This window comes from Aricia agestis, chromosome 2, assembly GCF_905147365.1.
Source record: "Aricia agestis chromosome 2, ilAriAges1.1, whole genome shotgun sequence".
In the NCBI taxonomy this organism is placed as follows: Eukaryota; Metazoa; Arthropoda; class Insecta; order Lepidoptera; family Lycaenidae; genus Aricia; species Aricia agestis.
In genome coordinates, this window is record NC_056407.1 from 15,952,128 (window position 1) to 15,978,605 (window position 26,478).

General features: G+C 38.5%; 4 protein-coding genes across 5 annotated transcripts; 1 reads left to right on the forward strand and 3 right to left on the reverse strand.

The window, feature by feature from the left end:
* Nucleotides 1-3,510: 3,510 nt before the first annotated feature.
* On the forward strand, nucleotides 3,511-26,222 carry LOC121738678 (zinc finger protein 93-like). Its single transcript, XM_042130899.1, has 5 exons — nucleotides 3,511-4,314; nucleotides 4,406-5,290; nucleotides 5,826-5,831; nucleotides 19,789-19,799; nucleotides 26,211-26,222. Exons 1-2 carry the CDS (start codon nucleotides 3,542-3,544, stop codon nucleotides 5,286-5,288), a joined length of 1,656 nt encoding a protein of 551 aa, XP_041986833.1. The 5' UTR covers nucleotides 3,511-3,541; the 3' UTR covers nucleotides 5,289-5,290; nucleotides 5,826-5,831; nucleotides 19,789-19,799; nucleotides 26,211-26,222.
* On the reverse strand, nucleotides 6,880-8,822 carry LOC121738688 (gastrula zinc finger protein XlCGF57.1-like). The gene has a single exon (XM_042130911.1). It carries the CDS (start codon nucleotides 8,723-8,725, stop codon nucleotides 7,133-7,135), a length of 1,593 nt encoding a protein of 530 aa, XP_041986845.1. The 5' UTR covers nucleotides 8,726-8,822; the 3' UTR covers nucleotides 6,880-7,132.
* On the reverse strand, nucleotides 20,473-22,340 carry LOC121738699 (protein RRNAD1-like). 2 transcript variants are annotated; one of them, XM_042130922.1, is made up of 4 exons: nucleotides 22,321-22,340; nucleotides 21,718-22,123; nucleotides 21,050-21,581; nucleotides 20,473-20,873 (listed from the first exon to the last, which is right to left on the reverse strand). In XM_042130922.1, the coding sequence occupies exons 1-4, from the start codon at nucleotides 22,323-22,325 to the stop codon at nucleotides 20,476-20,478; spliced, it is 1,341 nt and encodes a 446-aa protein (XP_041986856.1). In that variant the 5' UTR covers nucleotides 22,326-22,340; the 3' UTR covers nucleotides 20,473-20,475. The 2 variants fall into 2 exon arrangements, with proteins under 2 accessions (XP_041986856.1, XP_041986865.1); XM_042130931.1 differs by lacking the exon at nucleotides 22,321-22,340 and adding an exon at nucleotides 22,260-22,278 and having other exon boundaries at nucleotides 21,718-22,141.
* LOC121738606 (presequence protease, mitochondrial) lies at nucleotides 22,408-26,101 on the reverse strand. Its single transcript, XM_042130777.1, has 2 exons — nucleotides 25,940-26,101; nucleotides 22,408-25,794 (listed from the first exon to the last, which is right to left on the reverse strand). The coding sequence occupies exon 2, from the start codon at nucleotides 25,772-25,774 to the stop codon at nucleotides 22,727-22,729; it is 3,048 nt and encodes a 1,015-aa protein (XP_041986711.1). The 5' UTR covers nucleotides 25,775-25,794; nucleotides 25,940-26,101; the 3' UTR covers nucleotides 22,408-22,726.
* Nucleotides 26,223-26,478: the final 256 nt, after the last annotated feature.

Here is a 26,478-nt window from a genome sequence, read left to right on the forward strand (position 1 = left end):
ATTCAGTGTTCACTGTTGTTTAGATGTAAAATAAATACTCTACGAAACAAAATTTTGTTTTATTTGTCTGCAAATTAAAATCTTTATCTCTACTGCCCCTGTAGACAAGTGGCAAAGCGCTAACGCTATCGTGTGACGCTAAAAGTGGCAAATTAAAATAGAAATGCTCAGCTATGCCTGTGGGCAATCGTGCAAAACCTACTTGTTCCTACCAACATACTCCTAATATATATTCTGTGCCAACATGTAGGTTCAAATGGGTAAGATAGAGTAGATAGAGTAGTAGAGATCAGCTCCCGTAGACAAATGGCAAAACGCTAACGCTAACGCTAGCGCTACAAAATGTATGGATTTGACATTAGTATTCGCTAGCGAAGTGGCGACTTATGTCAAATTGCATACATTTTGTAGCGCTAGCGTTAGCGTTAGCGTTTTGCCATTTGTCTACGGGGGCTGATCTCTACTACTCTATCTACTCTGTCTTACCCATATGAACCTACATGTTGGCACAGAATATATATTAGGAGTATGTTGGTAGGAACAAGTAGGTTTTGCACGATTGCCCACAGGCATAGCTGAGCATTTCTTTTTTAATTTGCCACTTGTACAACGACTTTGGACGATAAAATTGAATATGTATTGTTATTTTTTACTCATAGTTTTATAATTTACCAAAAAACATTAAAATAATACAATAAATGATTAATTTTCTAGTAAAATGAAATCAAACTCAAAAACATAAAAATTTTTAAAGTATGAAAAATGAATGTCCCATTTTAAAATACGTAACTTTGAATTGAAATATATTTAAATTTATTTATATAACCCACATTATTTTTATATTTGATCTTTGCTCAATTTTAATAAAATTCAATTTTTGACTGCTTTGTACCAGTAAAATGCGGTAAAATTTATTAATAAACCGTGTCCTAGAAAAAGTTCCAAAAAGTAATTTCCTCTTGTGTTACCCATTTTAGTACACTTCAGGAAATAAAAACTACAAAGACTGGCGTTATTTGCGCTGGTAAAACTAGCAGCTATCACTGTTTGTTTATGCGGCCAGTGTTTATTTCGTTAGATTCAGTTAGTTTTTACCGACTTCCAAAAAGGAGGAGGTAATACGTTCGGCTGTATAGTATCTTTTTTTTATTTTTTTTTGTATGTTCAAGGATAACTCAGCCGTTTGTGATCCGATTTTCAAAATTCTTTTTGTGTTGCCAATATGCAAACTATTAAGTATTTTTGTATAATTTTAGATAGAAAAAAGCCGTCACCAAACTTACGTGTCAGGCGGGTCTCGAATTTCGAATATTTCTAAAGATACTATTTTTAGGCAGTAAATTAAATTATTTTTAAGATATATTATATTTACTAAGAAGAAAATAAACAATTTTTTACGCACATTTAAACTTTAACGCGTGCTTCTACAGAATATTTTTAGTAATTTCCATTTTTATTGAAGCAACATGCTGTGGGAGAGGCCAAAAACAGCTCTCCCGTGAAATTAAAATATTAATAATTAATTATTGAGAGAACTTAGCACTAATATCGCGTTTTTGTGTAAATGTTTATTATATCTTATTCATCTTTTGAAAAAAATTAACCTAGTTTATCCATATTGTTGTAATTAAAGTTCAAAGACGTGCGACAGCCTAAAAACCAGGGGTACACTTTTTTTGGAAAATGCCCATATAGCACGAATAAGGGATTAATAAACTTATAAATTATCTTTTTAGCTTACAAAAATACCGATTGAAAAGCCCAAAAAACCTTGTTCAAAACTTACGTATTTAATGTTAAATCCTCGTGTTTGCGGCTTTCTTTGGACATTCTTATGGTTTATTATTTAGCGGAACCACAAAACTCAACAATATCTAGCATTAAATATTCACTAAAAACCTTTATTAACACTTTTATTACATGAAATATGCCGACCGACTCCTTTATTATGTCCTAGTAAGTAGGACATAACATTACACGCTTTTGACGCTTATACACCGATATAAGGTTCTCTCCAGTCTATAGTACCTCAATGGTCCAATCACTAGTCATATTGACCTTGTGTTCGCCCTGCGTTGCCCGCAATCACTGGCCTCCATCATAGTATCTTCATACATAGACACCGCGCGCGGCTTGTATGTGTGCGCATGGTGTACGCCATAGTATCAATGCATGGCAACGTACGGCACACAAGTCGCAACAAAATCTCGGCGGTAGCCTAGTAAAACTGGCCGAGATTTTGTTGTGTGCCGTACGTGGCGACGCATTGATACTATGGCGCACACATACAAGCCGCGCGCGGTGCCTTTGTATGAAGATACTTACTTCCTCTCTTTTTACTATGCATCCATTCATGGGCGTACCGAGGGGGGGCAGCTGCCCCCCCCTGGATCATGTTGACGTCCCTGATGTGGCGGTACCCACAATTCGCCTAACATTTCTGCATCGCGCTATCGAAGTTTTCTAAGCGCGTCGGTATATATACGACAGCTGCAATGTATCACGTGGGCTTAGGCCTGACCGAGTATACCACCTCGCTCGGTCGGAAGATCTTCCTTTGGCCACCACACGCAATATCCCACATTGGTGACCCTCGACAGAACACGCCTCCTTCATTATCATCACTCCCCGCCCCTCCACACCGCGCCAGCCAGCATCGCCTCATCGGGTACCTCGTCCACTAGCCGCAATGTACCGCGGCCTGGGCGACTCCGCATCGGCATCAACGGGTTTTCTCACTACACCGACCGGTCAACAAGCAGAGCACATCTCTCCTGGTCAGCATGTCGCATCGGCCCCGCACGGCAGCTATCCGACTCACTGGATCCCGTGCAGCAGCTTACAGTTTCGACTCACTGGGACTCACTGCAACAGTTCCGACTCACTGGAAATCACTGGCATTGGCGACTCCAAGCGACAAGTCTTCAAGATTCGACCTCCGGTCTTCGGGGGGGAGTGATGTGGCGGTACCCACAATTCGCCTAACATTTCTGCATCGCGCTATCGAAGTTTTCTAAGCGCGTCGGTATATATACGACAGCTGCAATGTATCACGTGGGCTTAGGCCTGACCGAGTATACCACCTCGCTCGGTCGGAAGATCTTCCTTTGGCCACCACACGCAATATCCCACACTACTAAGTATATTATCTAGTACTTTTATCTATAAAAATTAAAAATTAAGAATGAAATTTTACCATTTGTTTGCAATACAATATTTTTACAACTAAAAATTAATAATTTTTTATTCTTTATCTGATTTGCCCCCCCCCCTGGCCCAGAACCTGGGTGATTTGCCCCCCCCCCTGGCACCAGAACTTGGGTAATTTGCCCCCCCCTGGCCCAGAACCTGGGTACGCCCATGCATCCATTGTATTAGGTATTGGAGGTCAGTGCCCGCAATGGTTGCCCGTCGGCTTATCGACTCTACTTTACTCTATGAAACACCATAGACTCGTTACTCTATGTCTCCTCTATGTACTTTGGCTGTCAATGTCAGCCGGTTAAAAAAGTTGATTTGTTTTGTAATTTGTGTCTCGAAGATGGAAAACCTTATAAATGTTTATTGTAGGTTTTGTGCGGAGGCTAAATCTGAAGAAAAAACGATAAATTTCCTAAAAGACGAAAATAAACATAGCGAAGTACTGTCAAAACTCAATTTCTTGCATGCTAAATACGTAGACCTAACTAACAGAGATAACATCTTACCCAAGACGATGTGTTTCGTGTGCTACGATTCGTTAAATAAAGCCTACGAGTTTCTCGTGAGAGTAAAGGAAGCCCAGTCCATTCTGACCACTATAATGCCGAGCTTGAACCGAGACAGGAGCGAGTACTCGGACGACGACGCGACGGCTCTCGACGATCTGTTCGACAACAACGAGCCCGGCTATGCTCCGGTCAAGGAGGAGGATACGAAGCTAGAGCTGCAGGAGACCGCGACTGCCGGCAGCTCGCTCGCCGTGAAGAGCGAACCGCGAGACGAGGCCGACGAGCAGCTGAGCGAGGCCCTAAGCGTGGAGTACCTGCTGCAGCTCAACTCCGCGCTGTGCAACGCCTCGTACCAGTGCGCGTCCGTCTGCTTGCCGCACGAGCCGCCGGACCCGGAGAAGAGAGTCATAACCAAGTGGAAACATTACCCTTGGGTGTGTTCCCAGTGTGACATTGAGTTTCTCGACATATCCACTCTGAGGCTCCACGCTAAGCTCACGCATGGAAAGTGTAATGCTTTCGCTTGTGTGGACTGTAAAAATTTTGTGGACGGTGATTTTGATGCCTTTATTAGTCACGTGAGGCGGCACAGGAGAAAATTGAGGTAAATTTTTATTTTAATAGGAGTCTAGGTAATCTTACTGAGTACATAAAATATTTTTCCTTACTGATCTTGTGGTTTTAATTGTTTGCAGAAAGAGATGCGAGTACTGCGATGAATCTGTGGGAGCATCCCTGTTATCCGTCCACTGCAGAGGACACTTTCAGAACCGTCAAGTTCCATGTAACTTCTGTGGCGAAATTTTGAAGGATGAGGATATGCTGCAGAAGCATCTAGGAGAAGTGGGCACCACGAAACAAAAACGAAAGCCGAGGAGAAAACGAGGGACCCCTCTAACTATAGCAGACTTGACTTGCTCCCTGTGCCAAAAGGTTTATAAAAATCCAAACAGCCTGAGGGATCATATGAAGCTGCACACGGACAACAGAAAAAGAAACTACACCTGCGATAGATGCGGGAAGACATTCTTCAACAAGGGCACTCTGACTTCGCACATAATGGCGCATGATCAGGTCCGTCCTCATATTTGTATGATTTGCAACAAATCTTTTCTATTTCCTAACATGCTGAGGCGCCACGTAGAGATGCACACCGGCATCAAACCCTTCTCCTGTGAGCAGTGCGGCAAGTGTTTCAGGCTGCAGTATCAGCTGAACGCTCACAAGATCATTCACACGGACTCCATGCCGCACATCTGTCAGTACTGTTCCAAAGCGTTCAGGTTTAAGCAGATACTGAAAAATCACGAGCGCCAACATACGGGTGCCAAACCATATGCCTGCCAGAAGTGTAACATGGAGTTCACCAACTGGTCCAATTACAACAAGCACATGAAGCGCCGCCATGACCTCGACACCTCCAAGAAGAAGATCACCCCGGAGGGGGTTTTCCCTATCAACCCCGACACCGGGGAGCTCATGCATTACAATGATGCCAGCACAGAGGAGTGGAAGTCCAAAATTATGATACCAGCAAAGAGGGGAAAGAAAAAATGTATCAAAAAGGAGGAAACCTAAAGACTAACAGGAAGAAAATTCTCTATAGGCTGATCACAATTCTGAAGGAGTGTAATGATGAAAAAAGTATTAATAGAAATGTAGTCAAAATATTTTTGATCGCACTAAGTAGCTTTGTATGCTTTATATAAAATAATTATTAAATTGTATATTTTTTTGTAATTTCATTTTAGTAACTAACTCTCTTCTAATAGTATCCACAAATCCATGCTGGTGCTCATTTTCAACTGTCAAATTAATAATAAAAAAGGCCTTCTTATTAATATCTAGTACCTCTAGAATTATTAATACATACTATACAAGGTTGAAAAGGATTACAAATACAAATAAAAATCGGCAAAGTTCGAGCACAAAGGGTTCCGTACCGATACAGAGCAAAAATGGGCTAAAAATTGTGTTTTTTGCATGGGACCCCCCCTTAAATTTTTATTTTATGTTAATATTATTAGTACCTGGATGACCAAGCTTTGCTCGGTATAGCAAACACACATTGCTTGGTGTTACTTAACAACGCCATCTGCTGGAATAGCTTTAGCTGTTGTTGTGTCGTTAAAGCAATTAGTTGCTCACAAAATAGTTTTATTATTCGCCAATAGATGTCAGGAAGAGTCATATTTTTCAGTTTATCGATTATCGATAAAACACGAATAAAAAGACATTTTCTAAAAATGATTAGGAATCATTTTTATCGATTTATCGCCCTCGAAACCCCCTATATACTAAATTTCATGAAAATCGTTGGATATATATATATATATATATATATAATTATATATATATATATATATATATATATATATATATATATATATATATATATATATATATATATATATATATATATATATATATATATATATATATATATATATATATATATATATATATATATATATATATATATATATATATATATATATATATATATATATATATATATATATATATATATATATCAGAAACTTAAAAATTCCAAGTGCCTATCTCTTGCCATTATTGATATAGATCAAAAAAGGCCGAAAAAATCACGTTTGTTGTATGAGAGCCCCCCTTAAATATTAATTTTATTTTATTTTCAGTATTTGTTGTTATAACAGCTACAGATATACACAATCTGTAAAAATTTCAGAAGTCTAGCTATAGCAGTTCTTGAGATACAGCCTGGAGACAGACAGACGGACAGACAACAAAATCTTAGTAATAGGATCCCGTTTTTACCCTTTGGGTACTGAACCCTAACAAATGATACAAAAATATAATATTATAATACTTTAATTGCACAATAGATTCATAAATATGTAATTTTTTTATAATGTAAAATTAATTTTCACTTGTGTAATTGCACTTTTATAGCAAGGAAGCTAATGACCAACCATGACTGCTGTTATCAAGGAGGATACAAACAAAACAAGATTTATATATTAATTACAACAGCATAACTACCTTAAACCCAGAGTATCACTTGCCTGATTTGTGATTTCATTATTGAAGTAACATAATTTTTTGTGAATTACTGAATTTAAAATACTTTCTATTTTACATATAAGTACAAGTACAAGTAGCCTGTACACTATATATAAAATCTAATAAATTAAAAGTAATGGGTTAATACTGTGTTAAATTAAATAATAATTATTTTGCGGTTAAACCATATATCTTATGATCCTAATTCCTAAACATAATATTCACTACACAATATAGTTTTTCACCTATTCCTGAAGCATGTTCACATGTTTGTTATACAAGTTTTTGCAAACATTAAAACTTAAAAATACATCAGGATCAGAAACTTATTAAATTATAAATAACTGCCATTATTTTAAAAACTTCATAAAATTATGGCCTTACTTTGCTCCTACATGACTTCCACTATCTTCAGCTATACCTAGAGCCCCGAAAGGTTCATCTGCATTAACATTTGTGACCTTGGGTCGACCGGGCTTCCTACTCCCGCTTAGAACTTTTTTCTTCCACTCGATAGTCTTGTCTGTTTCCAGATTAATGATAACTTCTCCGGTCGCCGGATTGATTGGGAAAACACCATCAGGTGTATGTTTCTTCTTGGCCATGTCCAAACTGTGCCTCCTCTTCATGTGTTTATTATAATTGGGCCAGTTCGTAAAGTCTCTCAAACAAAATTGACAGGAGTAAGGTTTCACACCGGTGTGCTGGCGCAGATGCTGATTGAGAATAGTTTTAAATCGAAAACTTTTGTTGCAGTAGGTACAAACATAGGGAAGTATGTCGGTATGGATAATTTTGTGGGAGGCCAGCTGCTTGGACAGGCGAAAGCATCGGCCGCACTGGTCGCAGGCAAATGGTTTGACTCCGTCGTGAACTCCCACATGAGACCGTAGCTGCCCGGATGTACGGAATCTGAATTTACAAATTTCACACTGGAATGGACGAACATCATCGTGGAGGAGCATGTGGCCGGCTAAGTTCTGTTTATTGAAGAAACACTTTCCACACTTTTCACACGTATGGTCTCTCTTCCTGTCCGTGTGCGTGAGCAGGTGAGTGTTTAAACTGCCCCTGTATTTAAAGGTCTTTTGACACAAAACACACTTGAGGTCATCTAAATCTTGAATCTTAGGTATTTGCCTAGTTTTTTTGTCCCTGTTGTAAGTGTCACTGTGCTGAATCAGTTGAGCTGATGTTTCGAAGCAACTGTTGCAGCCCGAACATATGTGGCCGGTGGTTCTGTGAGTTGTCCTGTGTAATCTAGAACTCAGAGCCTTAGGAAATCGCTGGAAACATTTGTAGCAAGACAATTTAAGATATTTTCTGTGTCTTTTGACATGAGAGAGGAAGCTGTCGAGCTTGAGTTTCCGGATGTTGCAGTCCGTACACCGGTAGGCATTGCAACATTCATGATACTGAATGGAATGGCTCTGCAACTCCTCTATGGTGGGGAACTGAGTGTCACAGTAGGAGCACTGCCAGGTGTAATCCTGCCAAGTGAGTTTCAATTGTGACAGGGGTATTGCATCTAGGTCGGACCTCAATTTGAGTTTTTTCCTCTGACGTTTCGCACATTTAGCTTGTCTCTTTTTGCTGGTGTTGGGCGCGCCTGCACCGTCCTCCTCTTTGACCTTAACGTCGACGTAGTCGTCGGGACCCGGCGAGTATCGAAAGCTATCGTCGTCCGAGGGCCCCGCTTCTCTCTTGATGCCGGAGAGTACAGCATCTTGCAAAATGTCCTGCGCCTTTTCAACTTCGACGACAAAATCGAACGCTTTATCTAGCGATGTGATACACGTATGACAGACGGTGGAAGGTAGCGACTGTTCGGTAAGCTCGATGTTGAGGTTGAAGCGCGTCAGCTTATCGAGAATTTTACATCTTCTATCCTCGTCGAATTGTAAATTCACAAGTTTAGTGTTCGATTTTAAATTTGCACACAATCTGCAGTAGGAATTTTCTATCGCATCCATTTTAAGTTATTTCCACTTATGGCGAAAAATTTCTAACTTTATATATACTTCATGATTGCGTTATTTGAAAAAAAATTACATAAACACCTTTAATCTTCCAAAGTTATAAATAATAAGAAAAAATTATAAGCAGGAAGATTTTAGAATTTAGATACACTTTTGACATTTCACATTGACAGTATTTTTTTTTGCGCCCACGGCGCTATAGTCTTATGCCGCGGCCGCATATGCGTAGTGCTTCGCGCTAAGTCTATTAGCGCTTATTCCACTTATCCTAGCTAGGATCCTAAAAAATTTAGTCAATTAGAATAACATTTAGAAAGCTAGGATCCTGGCTAGGATCCTAACCTAGCTAGGATCCTAGCTTTCTAAATGTTATTCCACTTGACAAAATTTTTTACCGACTTCCAAAAAGGAGGAGGTTATACGTTCGGCTGTATGTATCTTTTTTTTGTATGTTCAATGAGGGTAGGGAAGGGAATAGGGTAGGGGATTGGGCCTCCGGTAAACTCACTCACTCGGTGACTGTTTTACGCCGGTTTTCTGTGAGGACGTGGTATTTCTCCGGTCGAGCCGGCCCATTCGTGCCGAAGCATGGCTCCTCTTTACATTTAATGTTATCGTGGGATTTCATTTCTTTTTTTAAGGTTTCTTTTCTTTTCAGTCTTCAGGCCACGTCAAAACTTTTCTGTACTTAGCTTAGCACCCATTCTCTATCTCTAGGTATATATTCTAGGTCGTAAAATTAATTGATAATAACAGGTAGGTAGGTACTTCTACAGAGTACAAATTCTATGACGATAGCAAGACTTTCAGGAGGTTATTCGTGCACCGATGTTACTTTCGATTGAGTATTACGACCTATCCCGGATTTTTTAAACCATAATAATTATACTCCGTAACTCCGCAAACAAGCGATACCGCAATATAAAGGGAGTGCTACACCATCTATCGAGCGAGTATGGACTATGGAGTGTACATCGTAATTCGCAGTTCTGATTTCAAAGCTACAAACATAAAAATCTTTTCTTTTATTTTACTTTTCAGTTTTTAGGTTTCCTTGCCCAAAGGATGAAAACGGGAGCCTATTCCTAATGAGTCTAGACTTCGCTGTCTGTCTGTCATCCGTCCGTGTGTCACGACTCACGAGGCTAGATCTCTAGAACCGCAATAGCTAGATATTTTAATTTTTTACAAATTATGTACTTTTGTTGTCGCTATAAAAGCTAATAGTCCAACTAAAATAAAATAAATGATTAATCGTGGGTCTCATACAACATACACGTTTTTTTGCCCTTTTTTGCTCTATATCCATAATGGTAAAAGTAAGGTTTTTGAAAATTTCAGAAAATACTTAATTGTATTTCAACTTTAATAATAAGTAATAAAAAGTACATAAACTTGTGATTTAAGGGAGGCTCCCATACAAATTTACGGTACGGAACCCTATCGCCAGTCCGACTCGCACTTGGCCAGTTTCATAATTTTTCCTTTCATTGTGGATGACGACCTACCTTGTTGCCAAATTTCAACGTTCTAAGTCTGCTAGAAGTACCTTAGAATTTTGATGATCTATCAGTCAGTGAGTGACAAAATGTAGTAACTTTGATCATCCGTAACTATTAAACTATTTATAGAAATGTTATGTAATTTGGAGGTTAAGCTAGTTTTAATACTTGCTCCTAGTCATCGAAATTCTAAATCCCTAGCTTTGTCAACATCGAAGATAAAGGGGGTGTGAAAAAGCCGCGAACCGCTTCGAGAAAAGTATGCTACGGCCGTGCCTTCGCTAAAAAGCTTGGCTGGAGCACTGCCGTGCTCCCAGAAAAAGAGTGAAATTATTATTTTTAACAAAAAATTAAAACCGACTTCCAAGGTAAAAACAATAATAATATGAACTAAAAAGTATTAAATAACTCTTACTCTATAATAGTGCCTTTTTCAGAATTCGTCTAAATCTCAACAATTTCTGTACATACTACAGTCTACAGTCTTCATTACTTTGAAGTCGGTACCAGTCCCAACTCCCAAAAGCTTCAGATATTCTGACATTGACTGAACTCACGATAAAACTAGCTGGTACCGACTTCAAATAATGAAGACTGTATAATTCTGTCTACTCTGACTGTAGTATCAGTATATGACATTCTCTTTGTGTAGTATGTACAGAAATAGTTGAGATTTAAACGAATTCTGAAAAAGGCACTATTATAGAGTAAGAGTTATTTAATACTTTTTAGTTCATATTATTATTGTTTTTACCTTGGAAGTCGGTTTTAATTTTTTGTTAAAAATAATAAGTAATTAGGATAGGTGGAATGGGTGCTTTGGATGCAAAAAAATCGTAACCTCGGAAAATTGGTAGAGACGTTAAATACACCATAATAAATTAAAACTCAAAAGTCCCCGGCGATCCTCCTTATGCAAAACAATTTATTCAAGGTCAAAGGTATGAAAAAGATGTTTTTCCCGCTTTTTTCCAAACTGTACATTTTATGTTAAAATTAGGTATGGCAAGAGTGTAGATCATAGAATTGTCTACAAAAAATATTCCGACATTTATTTCATACGACTTACCGTTCCTCATAATTTGGCGGGGTAAAGTTTGGGAGAATCATACTATTCATACTTATATAATTAAGGCCGGTATAGATAGTCAGTACTCAAGATGCATCTCGGTCTCAAGACACGGTTCAGGCTCTGTGATTAGTTGGCTGTGAAAATTTGGACCAATCACAGAGCCGAATCGCGTCTTGAGATCGGGTCGCATCTTAAGTACTGACTATTTATACCGGCCTAAGATAAAAAATTAATTGTGGAACTGCTGGTTTGAATCGATTTTGCGTTGGATAGTCTTATTAGTTATTTATCGAGGAAGACTTGAGCTACATAACATCACGTTGCCACCAATAGGGGCAAAGAAACAGAGGAAAATGTGGACAAACGGGGAAAATTATTTGAAAGAGCTTATCTCACAAACTTCTGAAGGATTTTTTATGTTATTTGGCTCATATATTATAAAATAGACCACGTAGAGGAACATAGGCTATTTTGTTTTTCGGGAAAATGTACGGTTTCTGTGAAACACATAATTAACAGTGCGGGGCGGAACTTCTTGTATACAGCATACGAGGGCTGTTCACAGCCAAACATACTTCTGCGTGATTTATTACCGTTACAAAATCTTATCTTTTCGAGTCGAGCAGAGCAACAGTACCTACCTACGCTTGCAAGGCACTCAGAAGTATGTCAAACAACCCTAGTATGTAGTACTAGACGTTAAGCGGGGCTCCGCCGGCGTTTATTATAAATTTCACGGAAACCGTACAATTTCCTCAAAAACAAAATAGCCTACGTCCCTCCACGTGGTCTATAATTTTATAACTGTGCCAAATAATATAAAAATTGCTTTAGCAATTCGTGAGATAACCCCTTTCAAATTGTTTTCTCCCTTTTTTTTCACATCTTCGTCTATTTCTTCCCTCCTATTGGTCGCAGGATGATGCTATATAGCTTAGTCTTTTTCCATATCTAAAACTATCCAACACAAAAATAATTTTTCAATTCGAACCAGTAATTCTACAAATTCTTCAGCTTTATAATATAAGTACATAGATAATATGATTTTCCCAACTATACGCCTGCTATTTATAACGAATGGTAAGTCTTACGAAAAAAGTGTAATGATATTTTTTGTAGAGAATTCTATGATCTACACTCTTGTAATACCTATTTTTGTGATAAAATGTACCGTTTGAAAAATAAACAGGAAAAAACTCATTTTCTTATATTTGACCTTGAATAAAAAAAATTGCACAAAGTGGATCGCCGGGGACTTTTGAGGTTTTATATATTATGATAATGGTGTAGGTATTTATATAATGTCTGTACCAAATTTCAGCTCTATGCGAATTATTCCGATGTCCAATATTTAAGGATGTTATGAAGGATGTATACATGGCCGTGTTCGTCGGCGTATTTTTGGACAAACCTTTAATTGCGCATGTCCAAAAGATGTCATGGCAACGCCTTAACAAATTGCTGGTCAAGTCGTAAACAACGTATTAATTGTTTATAGATGATTAAAATAATAAAAGCTAAACATAAATACATAAGCCTAAATTGTCTAACAGCCGCACAAATAATGTATTTAACACTATGATAGTGTTTGATTATTTTATTTTGGAAAATATGGATATGGATCACTTGGAATTTAAAAAAATAATTGTTTTTTTTATGAATAAGAGGGCAAACGAGCAAACGGGTCACCTGATGGAAAGCAACTTCCGTCACCCATGGACACTCGTAGCATCAGAAGAGATGCAGGTGCGTTGCCGGCCTTTTAAGAGGGAATAGGGTAACAGGGGAGGGTAGGGATGGGAAGGGAAGGGAATAGGAGAAGGTAGGGAAGGGAATAGAGTAAGGGATTTGGCCTCCGGTAAAGTCACTCACTCGGTGAAACACAGCGCAAGCGCTGTTTCACGCCGGTTTTCTGTGAGAGTATTTCTCCGGTCGAACCGGCCCATTCGTGCCGAAGCATGGCTCTCCCACTGGTTTGTTCATTGTAACGCCACCAACAAATTGCAATTGGGTTAAATGTCAAGTCGTAAACAGTTGTCGTTGCCATGGCATGACATGATTTGGACATGCGCAATAACTAGGTTTTGCAGCGAATGCGCTAAAAATTACGCCGACGAACACGGCCCATATAAGGTCAAATTCTGTAGTACATCCAATTAAATTATGAAAGTACTAAATATGTAAAAAATTGGACACGCAGACACTTATTATTATTTATAATGATTATTTATAATAGATTTTTAAGGAATTATTCGTTATTTAATAATTATTGAAAAAATTGAGATGTAATTTGACCATCGCTATTAAATCTATACCATAGAGTAAACATTATAGCAAGCTTGCTAATGTATACTCTAAGATCTATACTAATATTATAAAGCGGAAGAGTTTGTTAGTTTGTTTGTTTGATTGTTTGTTTGTTTGTTTGTTTGTTTGAACGCGCTAATCTCAGGAACTACTGGTCCGATTTGAAAAATTCTTTTAGTTAGTAGGCTACATTTTATCACGCTAATACTAATAGGAGCGAAGAAATAGAGGAAAGTGTTGAAAAAACGGGAGAAATTATTACTGGTCAGATTTGAAAAATTCTTACAGTGTTAGATAGTCCATTTATCGACAAAGACTATAAGCTACCTTTTTTTCATGCTAAGACTAATGAGAGCGAAGAAATAGAGGAAAATGCGGAAAAACTTGTGGAAATTATTTGAAACGGCCTATTTGAACGCGCTAATCTCAGGAACTACTGGTTCGATTTAAAAAATTCTTTCAGTGTTAGATAGCCCATTTATTGAGAAAGGCTATATTTTATCACGCTAAGACTAATAGGAGCGAAGAAATAGAGGAAAATGTGAAAAGAAACGGGGCAAATTATTTGAAAGGGCTTATCTCACGAACTACTGGAGCATTTTTTCTGTTATTTGGCACATGTAAGAAGTAGACCACGCGAAGGATCATAGGCTATTTTTTGTGGACTAATTTGTCTGTGAAATATCTTATTTACGCGGGCGAAGCTGCGCGGAACGTTATATTATTACACGTGGTCACGACATCACGCGTAAACGGCTGGAACCATTTTGCTGAAATCCATACTAATATTATAAATGCGAAAGTATCTCTGTCTGTCTGTCTGTCTGTCTGTCTGTCTGTCTGTCTTGCTTTCACGCCAAAACTACTGAACCGATTGCAATGAAATTTTGTATACAGTTATTCTAGAGTCTGAGAAAGGACATAGGCTACATTTTGATGTGGGAAAATATCTTATTTCCATGAAAATTTCGATGAAAATGAATTCGCATTGCGCGTGGCCAGCGCTCATCCCGGGGGTCCTGGGTTCGAGTCCCGCAGGCGGAACAAAAAGTTTTCAATTTTCCTGGGTCTTGGATGTGTATTAAAATAAAATTTCAAAAATCTTAAACATATTTTATGTATAATATTATAAAAAATCCAGAAATATATCGATGGAATGAACATTTTAGTTCTAATACGATTCAACAGATGGCGTTTTATGTTTTACTTTATTGTAACATAGAACTAATCATACTTATTAGTTAGTATGTTTTTGTTTATAGTTTTTAATACGTTGGAATATGATGTTTAATCCATACTAATATTATAAATGCGAAAGTATCTCTGTCTGTCTGTCTGTCTGTCTGTCTTGCTTTCACGCCAAAACTACTGAACCGATTGCAATGAAATTTTGTATACAGTTATTCTAGAGTCTGAGAAAGGACATAGGCTACATTTTGATGTGGGAAAATATCTTATTTCCATGAAAATTTCGATGAAAATGAATTTGCATTGCGCGTGGCCAGCGCTCATCCCGGGGGTCCTGGGTTCGAGTCCCGCAGGCGGAACAAAAAGCTTTCAATTTTCCTGGGTCTTGGATGTGTATTAAAATAAAATTTCAAAAATCTTAAACATATTTTATGTATAATATTATAAAAAATCCAGAAATATATCGATGGAATGAACATTTTAGTTCTAATACGATTCAACAGATGGCGTTTTATTTTTTACTTTATTGTAACATAGAACTAATCATACTTATTAGTTAGTATGTTTTTGTTTATAGTTTTTAATACGTTAGAATATTATCTATACTAATATTATAAATGCGAAAGTATCTCTGTCTGTCTGTCTGTCTGTCTCGCTTTCACGCCAAAACTACTGAACCGATAGTAATGAAATTTTGTACACAGATAGTCTAAAGCCTGAGAAAGGACATAGGCTACTTTTTAACTGGAAAAAGGGGTTGTAAGGGGGTGAAAATGCGTAAATTTGGTCAAATTAACTTAGTTCCAAAAACTTAAAACAGATGGCGCCAAGAGTCCCCTAGATCGCGCTATTGCTTGCTCATACGTATTTCTATAAGAGGTGGTACCATATTGAGTTAGATTTTTCGATTCTTTCGATTGTTATACACGTTATTAACTAATAACTCACCTACCAACTTAGACATCAAATTCAAAAACAACAGCGCCAAAACTACTGAACCGATTGTAATGAAATTTTGTACACAGATAGTCTAAAGCTTGAGAAAGGACATAGGCTACTTTTTAACTGGAAAAAGGGGTTGTAAGGGGGTGAAAATGCGTAAATTTGGTTAAATTAACTTAGTTCCAAAAAACTCAAAACAGATGGCGCCAAGAGTCCCCTAGATCGCGCTATTGCTTGCTCATGCGTATTTCTATAAGAGGTGGTACCATGTTGAGGTATGTTTTACGATTCTTTCGATTGTTATACACGTTAATATTAACTAACTAGCTGTTGCCCGCGACTTCGTCCGCGTGGACTTTAGTTTATAGCGCGCGGTGTCAACAAAATTTGTGTCAAATTTAAAAACTTTTTAAAACCCTGGTAAGTGGTACCCCTCTTAGGGCCGCGTTACACCGGAATGGCAGCGCTGAAAGTGCTCGCCTCGCCGCTGCCATTCCGGTGTAGCGCGGCCGTTAATTAATCAAAATACCCAAAAACAGCTGTGCAGTGTGCACATAATCTATACTAATATTATAAATGCGAAAGTATCTTTGTCTGTCTGTCTGTCTGTCAGTCTCGCTTTCACGCCAAACGCCAAAAGTATCTCTGTCTGTCTGTCTGTCTGTCAGTCTCGCTTTCACGCCAAACGCCAAAACTACCGAACCGATGGTAATGAAATTTTGTATACAGATAGTCTAAAGCCTGAGAAAGGACATAGGCTACTTTTTTTACTGGAAAAAAGGGTTGTAAGGGGGTGAAAATGCGTAAATTTGTTCAAATTAAGTTAGTTCCAACAATTCATAATAGATGGCGCCGTGCGTCTTCTACATCGCGCTGACGCTTGCTCAAAAGTCTTCCTATAAGACGTGGTATCATCTTACATTTAAGTTTCGATTTTTTTCGATTGTTATATCTATTCTACGGTATTAAATAACTCAGTACTTTATCTGTGCAGTGACGTAACCTTAAATCTATCAATGTTAATAGTTTATGGGTAAAGTTGTGTAATCGGAGGGCTAAATAAGCTTTAAAATTTGGCATAAAATATAAAGTTTAATATAAAAAAATGAAATACTTATTGTGTGCACACTGCACAGCTGTATTGATTTAAGGGGTACCAGGGTTTTTTTATAAAAGCTTTTGACACCAATTTTGTTGACATCGCGCGCTATAAAGTACCTACTATAAACTGAAGTCCACGCGGACGAAGTCGCGGGCAACAGCTAGTTTGGTATAAAGATACTTTGAGTCCCGAAAAAGATATGTCCCGGAAAAATTACTGTTTACTGCACAATATACTTTTATGATTTGCGCGTAAGCTATTCAATCTATTTTGATGGAATTTGGTATGAAGATACTTTGAGTCTCGAGAAAGGACAAGGAATACTAATTTTGTCCCGGAAAATTTACGGTTCCCGCACAATAAGCTTTTATGATTATCACCTAGACTTTAGGTGATAATCATAAAAGCTATTCAATCTATTTTGATGAAATTTGGTACCTATGCAATACTAAATTTCAGTCGCGGGAAAGGACAAGGGATACTTTTTATCCCGGAAAATATACAGTTCCCCCACAATAAACTGTTATGATTCTCGCCTAAACTATTTAATCTATTTTGATGTTTGGCATGGAGATTGGAGATACTAATTTGAATCTGGGACAAGGAATGTTTTTTGTCCCGGAAAAATGTGCGGTTTCCACACAATATACTTTTCTGATTTGCGCGTAAACGACTCAATCGATGTACGGAAACAACTATAAAGTCCACGCGGACGAAGTCGCGGGCAACAGCTAGTTATAAACATAATGGTCGTCATGGCAATGTTTGTTTCGCATTTTTTTTTTTCTTTTTAAACGGGGTTTGGCCCACCACACATTCCCACCACTGTATCTCCTGTGTCGGAAACAAATCCAACAAATCAAAAACCATGGCAATCGGTCCAGCCGTTCTCGAGTTATAAGTGTTGTAACAAACACGACTTTCTTTTATATATATATATATATATATATATATATATATATATATATATATATATATATATATATATATATATATATATATATATATATATATATATATATATATATATATATATATATATATATATATATATATATATATATATATATATATATATATATATATATATATATATATATATATATATATAAATAAAGAAAGATAGAAGATAGATATGGCGTCAACTAGCAGGTGTTTGTGGTTGTTTTTCGGAAAGAAAGTAGTTAATAAAAGTTACAACTGTTATTAAAGAGACAAAAATTGTGGAGGCACATACGAGTGAATCAAAATTTCAACAAATATTCGAAGAGAAATTACGGAATTATGAAATTGATGGACGGCCCCCCGTCAAAACAAAAACAAACACAATCCAGAAAGTCCAAAAGTTGGTTAGGTTAGGTTAGAACTTAGACCACAACACAGAGGGAGCCGAGCGAGCACAGCGAGCGTGCTGCGGCAGCAGCCGGCGACCGTCGTTAAATAAAAGGGGGGCTCGGGGGGCGCAGCCCCCCGCCAAAACAAAAACAATCCAGAAAGTCCAAAAGTAGGTTAGGTCCGGTTAGAACTGTGATTGCGTGTCACAAAACACGCCTCAGATTTTTTTATTCTTACTTATTGCATTAAACTTTTGGTCACCCCTTAAACTTAATCCGAGAATAATCTTTCAATAAAATACAAAAAGTTTTCCTATTCTCCCAAATTACATATTAAGCTAAAGGTCGCCCTAGTTAATTTGCCATTAAACCAGTAGGCTAAGCGTCGTCTAGCTGTAGTGTTGAACGTTGTAGTCAACAAGTTGGCTAAACGACGTATAGCCGTGTGATTGAATGGCGTTGTTCAGTCAAAGGGCTAGCTGTTTGATTGAACGGCTATTTAAACCAGTCAGCTGCGACATATCCACACATACCTATACTTACAGTATAGGTACATATTATAAAACTTTCGCCTTTATATTAGTCGGATTGAAAGAAACATTGTCAAACGTCGATCAAAACTTTTTGTTTACGGTACTGTCTAAACAGGTGCTGCAGTCTGGCGTCAAAACTTTGCAGTAGAACTAATCTATACATATAATAAAACTGTATAAATGACAATTATTCTGTACATTAAAGATATCCAAAAAATAATAAGCGGGGGTTGTTACTACATCGCTATAGAAGCCAAAACCGTGGTTAGTTTTTTGTCTGTCTGTCTGTATGTTTGTTCCAGCATTACACGAAAACTACTGATCCGATTGGAATGCGGTTTTCGCAGATATATTTGTCTTCTTCCAACTTAACATCTGGTGTACAATTTTTTTTCCCCACACCTCTCTAAGGGGTCAAAAGAAGGGGTAAGATTTTGTACCAAACTTTTTTCTTTAACACGAAAACTACTGATCGGATTTGAATACGGTTTTCGCAGATATATTTATCTTCATCCAAATTAACATTTGGTGTATAAATTCCCCCCCCCCCCCCCCCCCCCCACCCCTCAAAGGGGACCAAAGAGGGGCAGATTTTGTATGCCAAACTTTTTTCTTTAATAAAATTACATCAAATTTAAACTGTATTTTCCAATTTAATATCTGATGTATAAAATTTTTCCCCTCACCCCTCTAACAAAAGAGGGGGAAAGATTTTGTATAGAACTTTTTTCTTTAACGCGAAAACTACTGATCCGATTTGAATACGGTTTTTGCAGATATATATGCCTTATTCAAACTAAGCATCTGCGCTGCCCCAAACCCCCCGCACCCCCTCCTGCTAATGTTGCTAAGCAAAATGGAGTTTTAGTTCTTCTTATTTAAAAACAAACTAAGTTATTTATTAAAAATGAAATTAATCTAACCAAAACTAAACATACAGATTTTGAGTATCGTTTGATTAATATGCGGGAGGCTTTGCCCCTGCCCCTACTTGGCCCCAAACCCCCCCTCCTGGTAATGTTGCCAAGCATAAACGTGTTGCGTCGTTAGTGTTGAGTTTTAATTCTTATTCCTTAGGAACAAACTAAGTTATTAATTAATAGTGAAACATGTGAAACATACAGATTTCGAGTGTCATTTGATTAATATGAGGGAGGCTTTGCCTGGATATGGACAGACGGACAGGCTGATATTATATCTTTGTAATCGGGTTCCGTTTCTTACCATTTGAGTAAGGGACCATAAAAAGGAAAGAATTATCCATTTCCGTTATTATACTATGCTAACGCCTACGAAGTCGCGGGAAACAGCTATCCATATTAATATTATAAATGCGAAAGTGTATTTTGTTTGTTTGTCCTTTCTTCGCAGCCTAACGAAGCAACCAATTGACTTAATTTTTGGCATCGACTTAGTTGAAAAGATGGAGAGTAACATAGGCTACTTTTGGTCTTGGAAAAACATCATGTTTCTAAAGGAGATTTGCAAGAATATTCGTATTGTACACGATTTTCGAATTCCACGCGAGCGAAGCCGCGGGCAAAAGCTAGTAAGGACTATTACTATAGGTAAGCCAGGGCCCAGGAGAGTAAGATTTATCTACAGCCGCTCATAGTGGTAGGTTTTGCTTGTTTACATTTAGATAAAATTGTTCGAAAAGGATCATATCTCATACAGCCTACAATTGGCCTACAAGGTGAGTACTTAAAAGGTACTTCCAAGGTATTTGTATAGGTACTATTTAAATTAAACGTCGCAAAATAATCACTGGAGCTGTTTATTGTTCTTAAACGCTATAAGGCACAAACATCGCGGAGAAATTGAGTTATTTAAAATTCTTTTGTACATACTTTCAACTCCGTTTTCCCGTAAGTAGCAAAGACGATCGTATAGCACGACATTTTCAAACATTGGCTGTAAATAGTTCTGGAGCAAAATAAATATAGCAGCTCGTTTGGTGTAAATATAAGATATTTCGCTCCACATAGAAATGAGTTCGTCAGTAGAAAACTCAAGTTCTGCGTCCGCCGAGGAAGCGTGGTCCGCGTCGGCGGGAACCAGGGAGAAGCCGGCCGCCACGTGCTGCACGTACATTTCAAAATCATTCTCGACGGACCTCACTCTGACGCCTTTCCTCTTCCTCCTTTTTAGTTTACAATTTCCTGTAACAATAAATTATTATAAGTACCTACTTAATACTAATAAGTATTTTAAGTTGCCGAGAGCAAAATTTGTCTAATGTTGTTTTAGAATGAAGCAAAAACCTAGAAAAACGAAGATAACAAATTAAGGTTACGCAATTAACAGGGATGTAAATTTCATGTTAATAAAATCTTACGTTTGTGTCCATACAACTGAAGGACCGCCCGAGCCAAGAGATTAAACACCAGGTCTCGGATGTTGGAGGTCGTTATGACCTGCGGCTGAGTCGCCAGTCTCAAGAACGGAACTCGCAGAAACCCGGATCCCCCTAGCTCGGTGTACACCGCCTTGAGGCACTCGCTCACGGGGAAGTTTTTGAAAGTGCCATCCCTAGATTCCAATCTGTGGTAGCAGCAGGGCATGATGACCAGAGACCGGGCCCGGGGCATCCTGAGAAATATGTTCATGGCGTCGACGGACAAATCGGCGCAAGCGTGTAACCCTGTTATGCAAAAATTGTCCGTATTTGGGAATTTGCTTCTGATTAATTCTTCTAAACTAGGCACCGAATCCTCGGTGACCGTATGTTTTATATATTTGACCTTTTCGGTAGATTCCGAGTGGTACTTTCTTTGCCTTTTTTTAGCTTCGACGTAGTGGTTTTCGTTGCACTCCAATCCCAAAATCTGACAGTGAGTAGTCGCGAATAGCTGTTGGTCCAAGTAACCCTAGAATAAGATTAGCTACAGTTAAGATTTGTTTTCTATCTTTTCGTACTACGTAATTTGAAGCATCCGAAGCTATATTTAATGAGACGGGAAAAAAAAAGCATATTTTATTTAAAATAAATGCAGAAATTCTTACCAATCCGGAGCCAAAATCTACGATAGTGTTACAGCGGGTCTGTTCACAAACGTTACTCAATTCGTTGGCCAAGTAAACTATTTCGTGTTTCTTTTTAAGGCTCAGAGGAACATCGATTACGAGCTCCAATCTATCGTCCGCGGTAAAATCTTGACAATTTGGCGTCAATCTGTCTAACTTCGGAAAAATATTGGTGAAATACTCGTCGGTAACATTTCTTAGATCGAATAGATCGTCGTAAACGTCCAGATCGTCCGAACTAGCTGGGATCTCGTCCAAAACATTTTCGATTAATATATCGGTGTTAGGAAACTTGTACAAGTGTTGATATTCTGACAGAAATGTAAGCACCTCCTCGAAATATTCAGAAGCGGAAGCGAAAGATGCTGGAAGGGTCATTCTGAAGCTGCAAAAAAACAAATAACTTGTGGCGTGACATCGTGACATAATATAATGCCGACTTGTTCGGATTTCCGAGGCGCGTCACAAGCCACAAGCGGAGCGATTTTTCAAGCGTGGCGGATTGAATTATGTCACGCCACAAACTCGAAATTATTGCGGATTTGTGGTTACATGCTATGTAAAAATTAATTCTGATCTGACCTCATTTTAGTTGAGTACGTCCCCTAATGCGATACAGACTCTAAACTTGAAAGGAATGAACTACAATAAGAAGAAAAATATTTTTGTAATATATTTATTCACTTTAGATCTCTAAAATACTATTATTTTCACATTATTTTGTAGATGTCGAGGCATGTCTTCGGTCCACGAACGATAAATTAACAGTTCGACTTAAACTCTTTCGAGAAACATTATATTATGTCGTTATATACTTGCTTGGATTTTCGAGAGACTATAAATTATTTTAATATTCATGTTTTACCTATGAAATTTAGAATTAGTTGTATATTATTTTATTACTAGACTTTATACTTTACATATATTATAAAATTCCGTACGAGACATCATACAAATAGTATTCTAACGGGTTCGTAACACGACACTATCACTGCTGCGGCCCGCTGACGGTCTCCCACTGCTCGCTGGCCCTGGCCAGCGGCTGCGAGGCGCCGTCGCCGATCACGCACTTGCCGGCCCACCTGTCGCTCGCTAAGTACTCCCCGCACACCTGCACCAGGTCCTCCTTCGTCACGGCCAACACCCTCTCCCGCTGGGTCTTCCACATGTCGTACGACAGGCCGTACAGGAACAGATCTATGCCCTTCATGTATTCCGTCACGGGCTGGTCCATCTGCTGCAGAATGGACAGCTTTGCTTCGAACAAGTTTTGATCGTCGACTAAGTTAATATTTTTGGCCATCCAATCCGCGGTCTCGTCGAATACGTCCAGAGTGACGCGAGAATTCGGATCGCGATACGAGTAGAAGTTAAAAGCGCCGTCGGTCGAGATCATGGCGCCGCCCCCGTACGCTCCGTTTTTCTCCCTGACTATCGGATGCAAGTACTTCGAAGTCACAAACCTTGACAGCACCCTCAACTTTGGATAGTCCGCGTGCGTATACGCCACCGTCGGAATGACTTTGGAGCAGAAATTTACTGGAATATTCATAGAAATGTGTAGTCCTCTGTTCGTTTTATTCGGTGGTCGGGAGTCGGTCCAGGTGATCCTGTTCACTTCTTGGGCGTCCCCGGGACATAAATTCTTGCAAAAATCTTCCACCGGCTTCAGAACGTCGGTCGCATTCGAGTAGTGGAAGGCCGCCCGCAGATTGCTGCCTTTTATTATTTGCTCGCTAATCGAATTCACGGTCGACTGTATGTCGCTAATATTGAACTTCTTCTGAATACCTTGCATGTCGATGACGTGTTTCATACCCATGAGACTCTCCTTACACTCGTCAACGGAGGACACGAGAGAGCGGGCCGCCTGCATCGCGTACGTGTGCCCGCTATCGATGATTCCGCTCGTTAGGGACGAGCAATAGTTGTTGAGTAACATAGTCATCCTTTCGCTATTTTCAAAGTTGGGCTTTTCGAATATTTCTGCCCAAATGTCTAACATTTTTCGCAAGTTTTCATCGAGGCAGTGGCTGCTGATCAGAACGCCCTGCTCGTACTGCTCCTGCTGGCCGACGTGCTCGGCGATGTGCGCCATGAAACCCAAACCCGACGTCGACTTGCTGACGAACTTGTCGAAGTCTCTGTAGTTGTAATTCTTCATATCGAACTTATTTACGACGTAAATGAAGAAAGGCAACAGACTCCTCTGTGTGCTATTTAAGCTGTCCGTGCCTAGTACACCTTTGAAATATGTTACGCCGTTAGTGTTAGCTTCGCAGAGTTGTAATGGTATGGTTCCAAAAATGGTGTGTTGAAGTGCAGGGGCAGTTTTGCTGAGAGCTACCTCGTCCATCTTTAAACAAGGTAGCACGTCTAGATTCTCCACCTTTTTCTGAGCGTCAGAAAGTGCAATCCCATCAGAATAAATGCTTTCTTTTTCCTTTGCAGTAAGAGCATTCACTTTGGATTTAAGCAGCTTGGCCTCTGCCTCGTTGAAAATGTCGTCAAACTTTGGATCCGGCTGCATTGTCATAATTAATGTATGATTATTAAGAATGAAATATTTTTCAATTGCGTCTTTTACGTATCTCGGATTCATTAGGTTCTTCTTTAGTTCACTGAGGAGCTCGTTTATTTTAAGAGCGTCGAGGATGGGTCCGTCGTGATTCCAAAGGGGCATCAAATTAAATAGCAAATTTAAACCAAATCTAGGGGACTGGTGTTTGATAGAAAGTTCAAAACCATGCAAAACACTTTCAATATGGTCCTTCTCAAAACCTTTCGTGAATATATCATCAATAGTCTGCTTAACGATATTCTCAATTTTATCAAAATTCGATTTTTCTACATCTCTCAATCCAATAACAAATAGCGTGTCTCTAATCTGATTGTCATATCCAGTCAGGGAGTTGTAGCCTCCTGATATGTTCTTTTCGATCAAACTTTTATAAAATGCTGAGTTTGGACCTAGTATCATTAACTCTGCCAGAGCTGTCATCATGAATGTTTCATATATTTGTGTTATGTCTGACATCACATAGCCTATTGCTATTTGGTTCTGTTTGTCCACAGAACCTCCGTACTGGTCCACCCTGCATGAGACGCTTGCTCTGCTGGGGACCTTCCACCTCTCCTGTGGACTCACAACACTGTGTTTAGGATCCAGATACTTATATTTACTTAAATATGTTTCATTAAGAAATTGCAAATTGTGTTCGAGAGGAAAGTTTCCATAGGAGTAAATTCTAGCATTACTGGGATGATAATAAGTGGAATGAAATGTTTTTAAATGCTCATGAGTGAGTTGTGGAATGCACAATGGATCGCCACCGGAGACATAGCCGTAGGTGCCTTTAGGTAATATTGTGTTTATGAACTTCTGTCCGAACAATGAGCTTGTTTCAGAGAAAGCACCTTTCATTTCATTGTAAACTACTCCTTTAAATACTAAATCAGAATTTTTATCTTCCAGTTTCGAGTGCTCCAGCCTCCATCCCTCCTGCAGAAAATCCAGACGAGATAGATTCGGCCTGAAAACAGCATCGAGATAAACTTTCTGTAGATTTCTGTAGTCCACCTCGTTTTGGGATGAAAATGGGTAAAACGTGTAATCAGGACCGGTCAACGCATTCATGAAAGTGGCCAATGAGCGATTTAACATTTTGAAGAATGGATCCCGCACTGGATATTTCTCTGATCCGCACAGCACGGTGTGCTCCAGAATGTGTGGAGTTCCCATGGAATCCAGAGGTGTTGTGCGAAATCCCACCGAAAACACATTATTGGAGTCGTCTCTTTCTAAATGTAAGTACTCTGTTTTCGTTTTCTCATGGGTGAGAAAATAGGCTGTCATGTTATACTCTTTTACGAGTTCAACGTCCGTGCATACAAAGCCGTGATAGACGTTTCCAGGAGAGAAGTTTGTTGACACCCATTCCTTTTTTTTGAGGGTGCTGTCGGCATAGTTTCTGTAACCGGAAGCTTTTATTCGCTTTTGCAGTAGTGTCCATCTGTTATTGATTCTCGCGTACATTTTTTACGTTTTTTCTTTACCTGAAAACATAATCGTCACTCGCATTGATAATTCCCTGCGTATTATCGAAAATACCGAAGATTAAATTACCACATTAGTTTACAAAACTTGTGCCGCAAATAAAAAATACTCGATAAGGGTATGATGCAATGCAAATGTCCTTACTTGAATTTTCCCGTAATATCAGTTGATATCAGTGTATATTGATAAGTTTCTTATTACTTCTTAATCTGAAATTTTAAGAAGCACAAAACTTCTTATATTAGCTCCCTTACTGGCCTTTTTAGTAAGACTGGGTTGCACCAACTAACTTTGACTTTAACCTTAACTATAACCGGAAAAATTGACAGATGTCGTATGAGAATATGGGGTGTTTGGACGCCATACCTATTTAACTTTAACTATAACCACGTCTCTGGTGCAACCCAACCTAAAGAAATTATTTTTTTCGGCTTTTGCATGCCCGGCCGTGTTGACAAATTGACATATTTTAGTGATTTGACACAACTTTGACTTTGACATACGACAAATTTGTCATAGACAAGAGACACAAATCCATGACAAATCTGTGGAGACAATAGACTACAGATTATATTTTTTTTCTTATTATGGCACTTCGGCTATATAAGCATGGCCAGTGTCAAGTATTATAAATGGCGGGAAACTGAAACTTTCGAAGGAGTTTTGGAGGGAACACAAAATAG

Coding starts and splice junctions, on each gene's coding strand:
- LOC121738678 (XM_042130899.1), top strand. CDS start 3,542: ATGGAAAACCTTATAAATGTTTATTGTAGGTTTTGTGCGGAGGCTAAA. Junction 4,315..4,405: donor CGGCACAGGAGAAAATTGAG/GTAAATTTTTAT, acceptor AATTGTTTGCAG/AAAGAGATGCGAGTACTGCG.
- LOC121738688 (XM_042130911.1), bottom strand. CDS start 8,725: ATGGATGCGATAGAAAATTCCTACTGCAGATTGTGTGCAAATTTAAAA.
- LOC121738699 (XM_042130922.1), bottom strand. Junction 21,582..21,717: donor TAGATTTTGGCTCCGGATTG/GTAAGAATTTCT, acceptor ATCTTATTCTAG/GGTTACTTGGACCAACAGCT. Junction 20,874..21,049: donor TCAGTTGTATGGACACAAAC/GTAAGATTTTAT, acceptor TTATTGTTACAG/GAAATTGTAAACTAAAAAGG.
- LOC121738606 (XM_042130777.1), bottom strand. CDS start 25,774: ATGTACGCGAGAATCAATAACAGATGGACACTACTGCAAAAGCGAATA.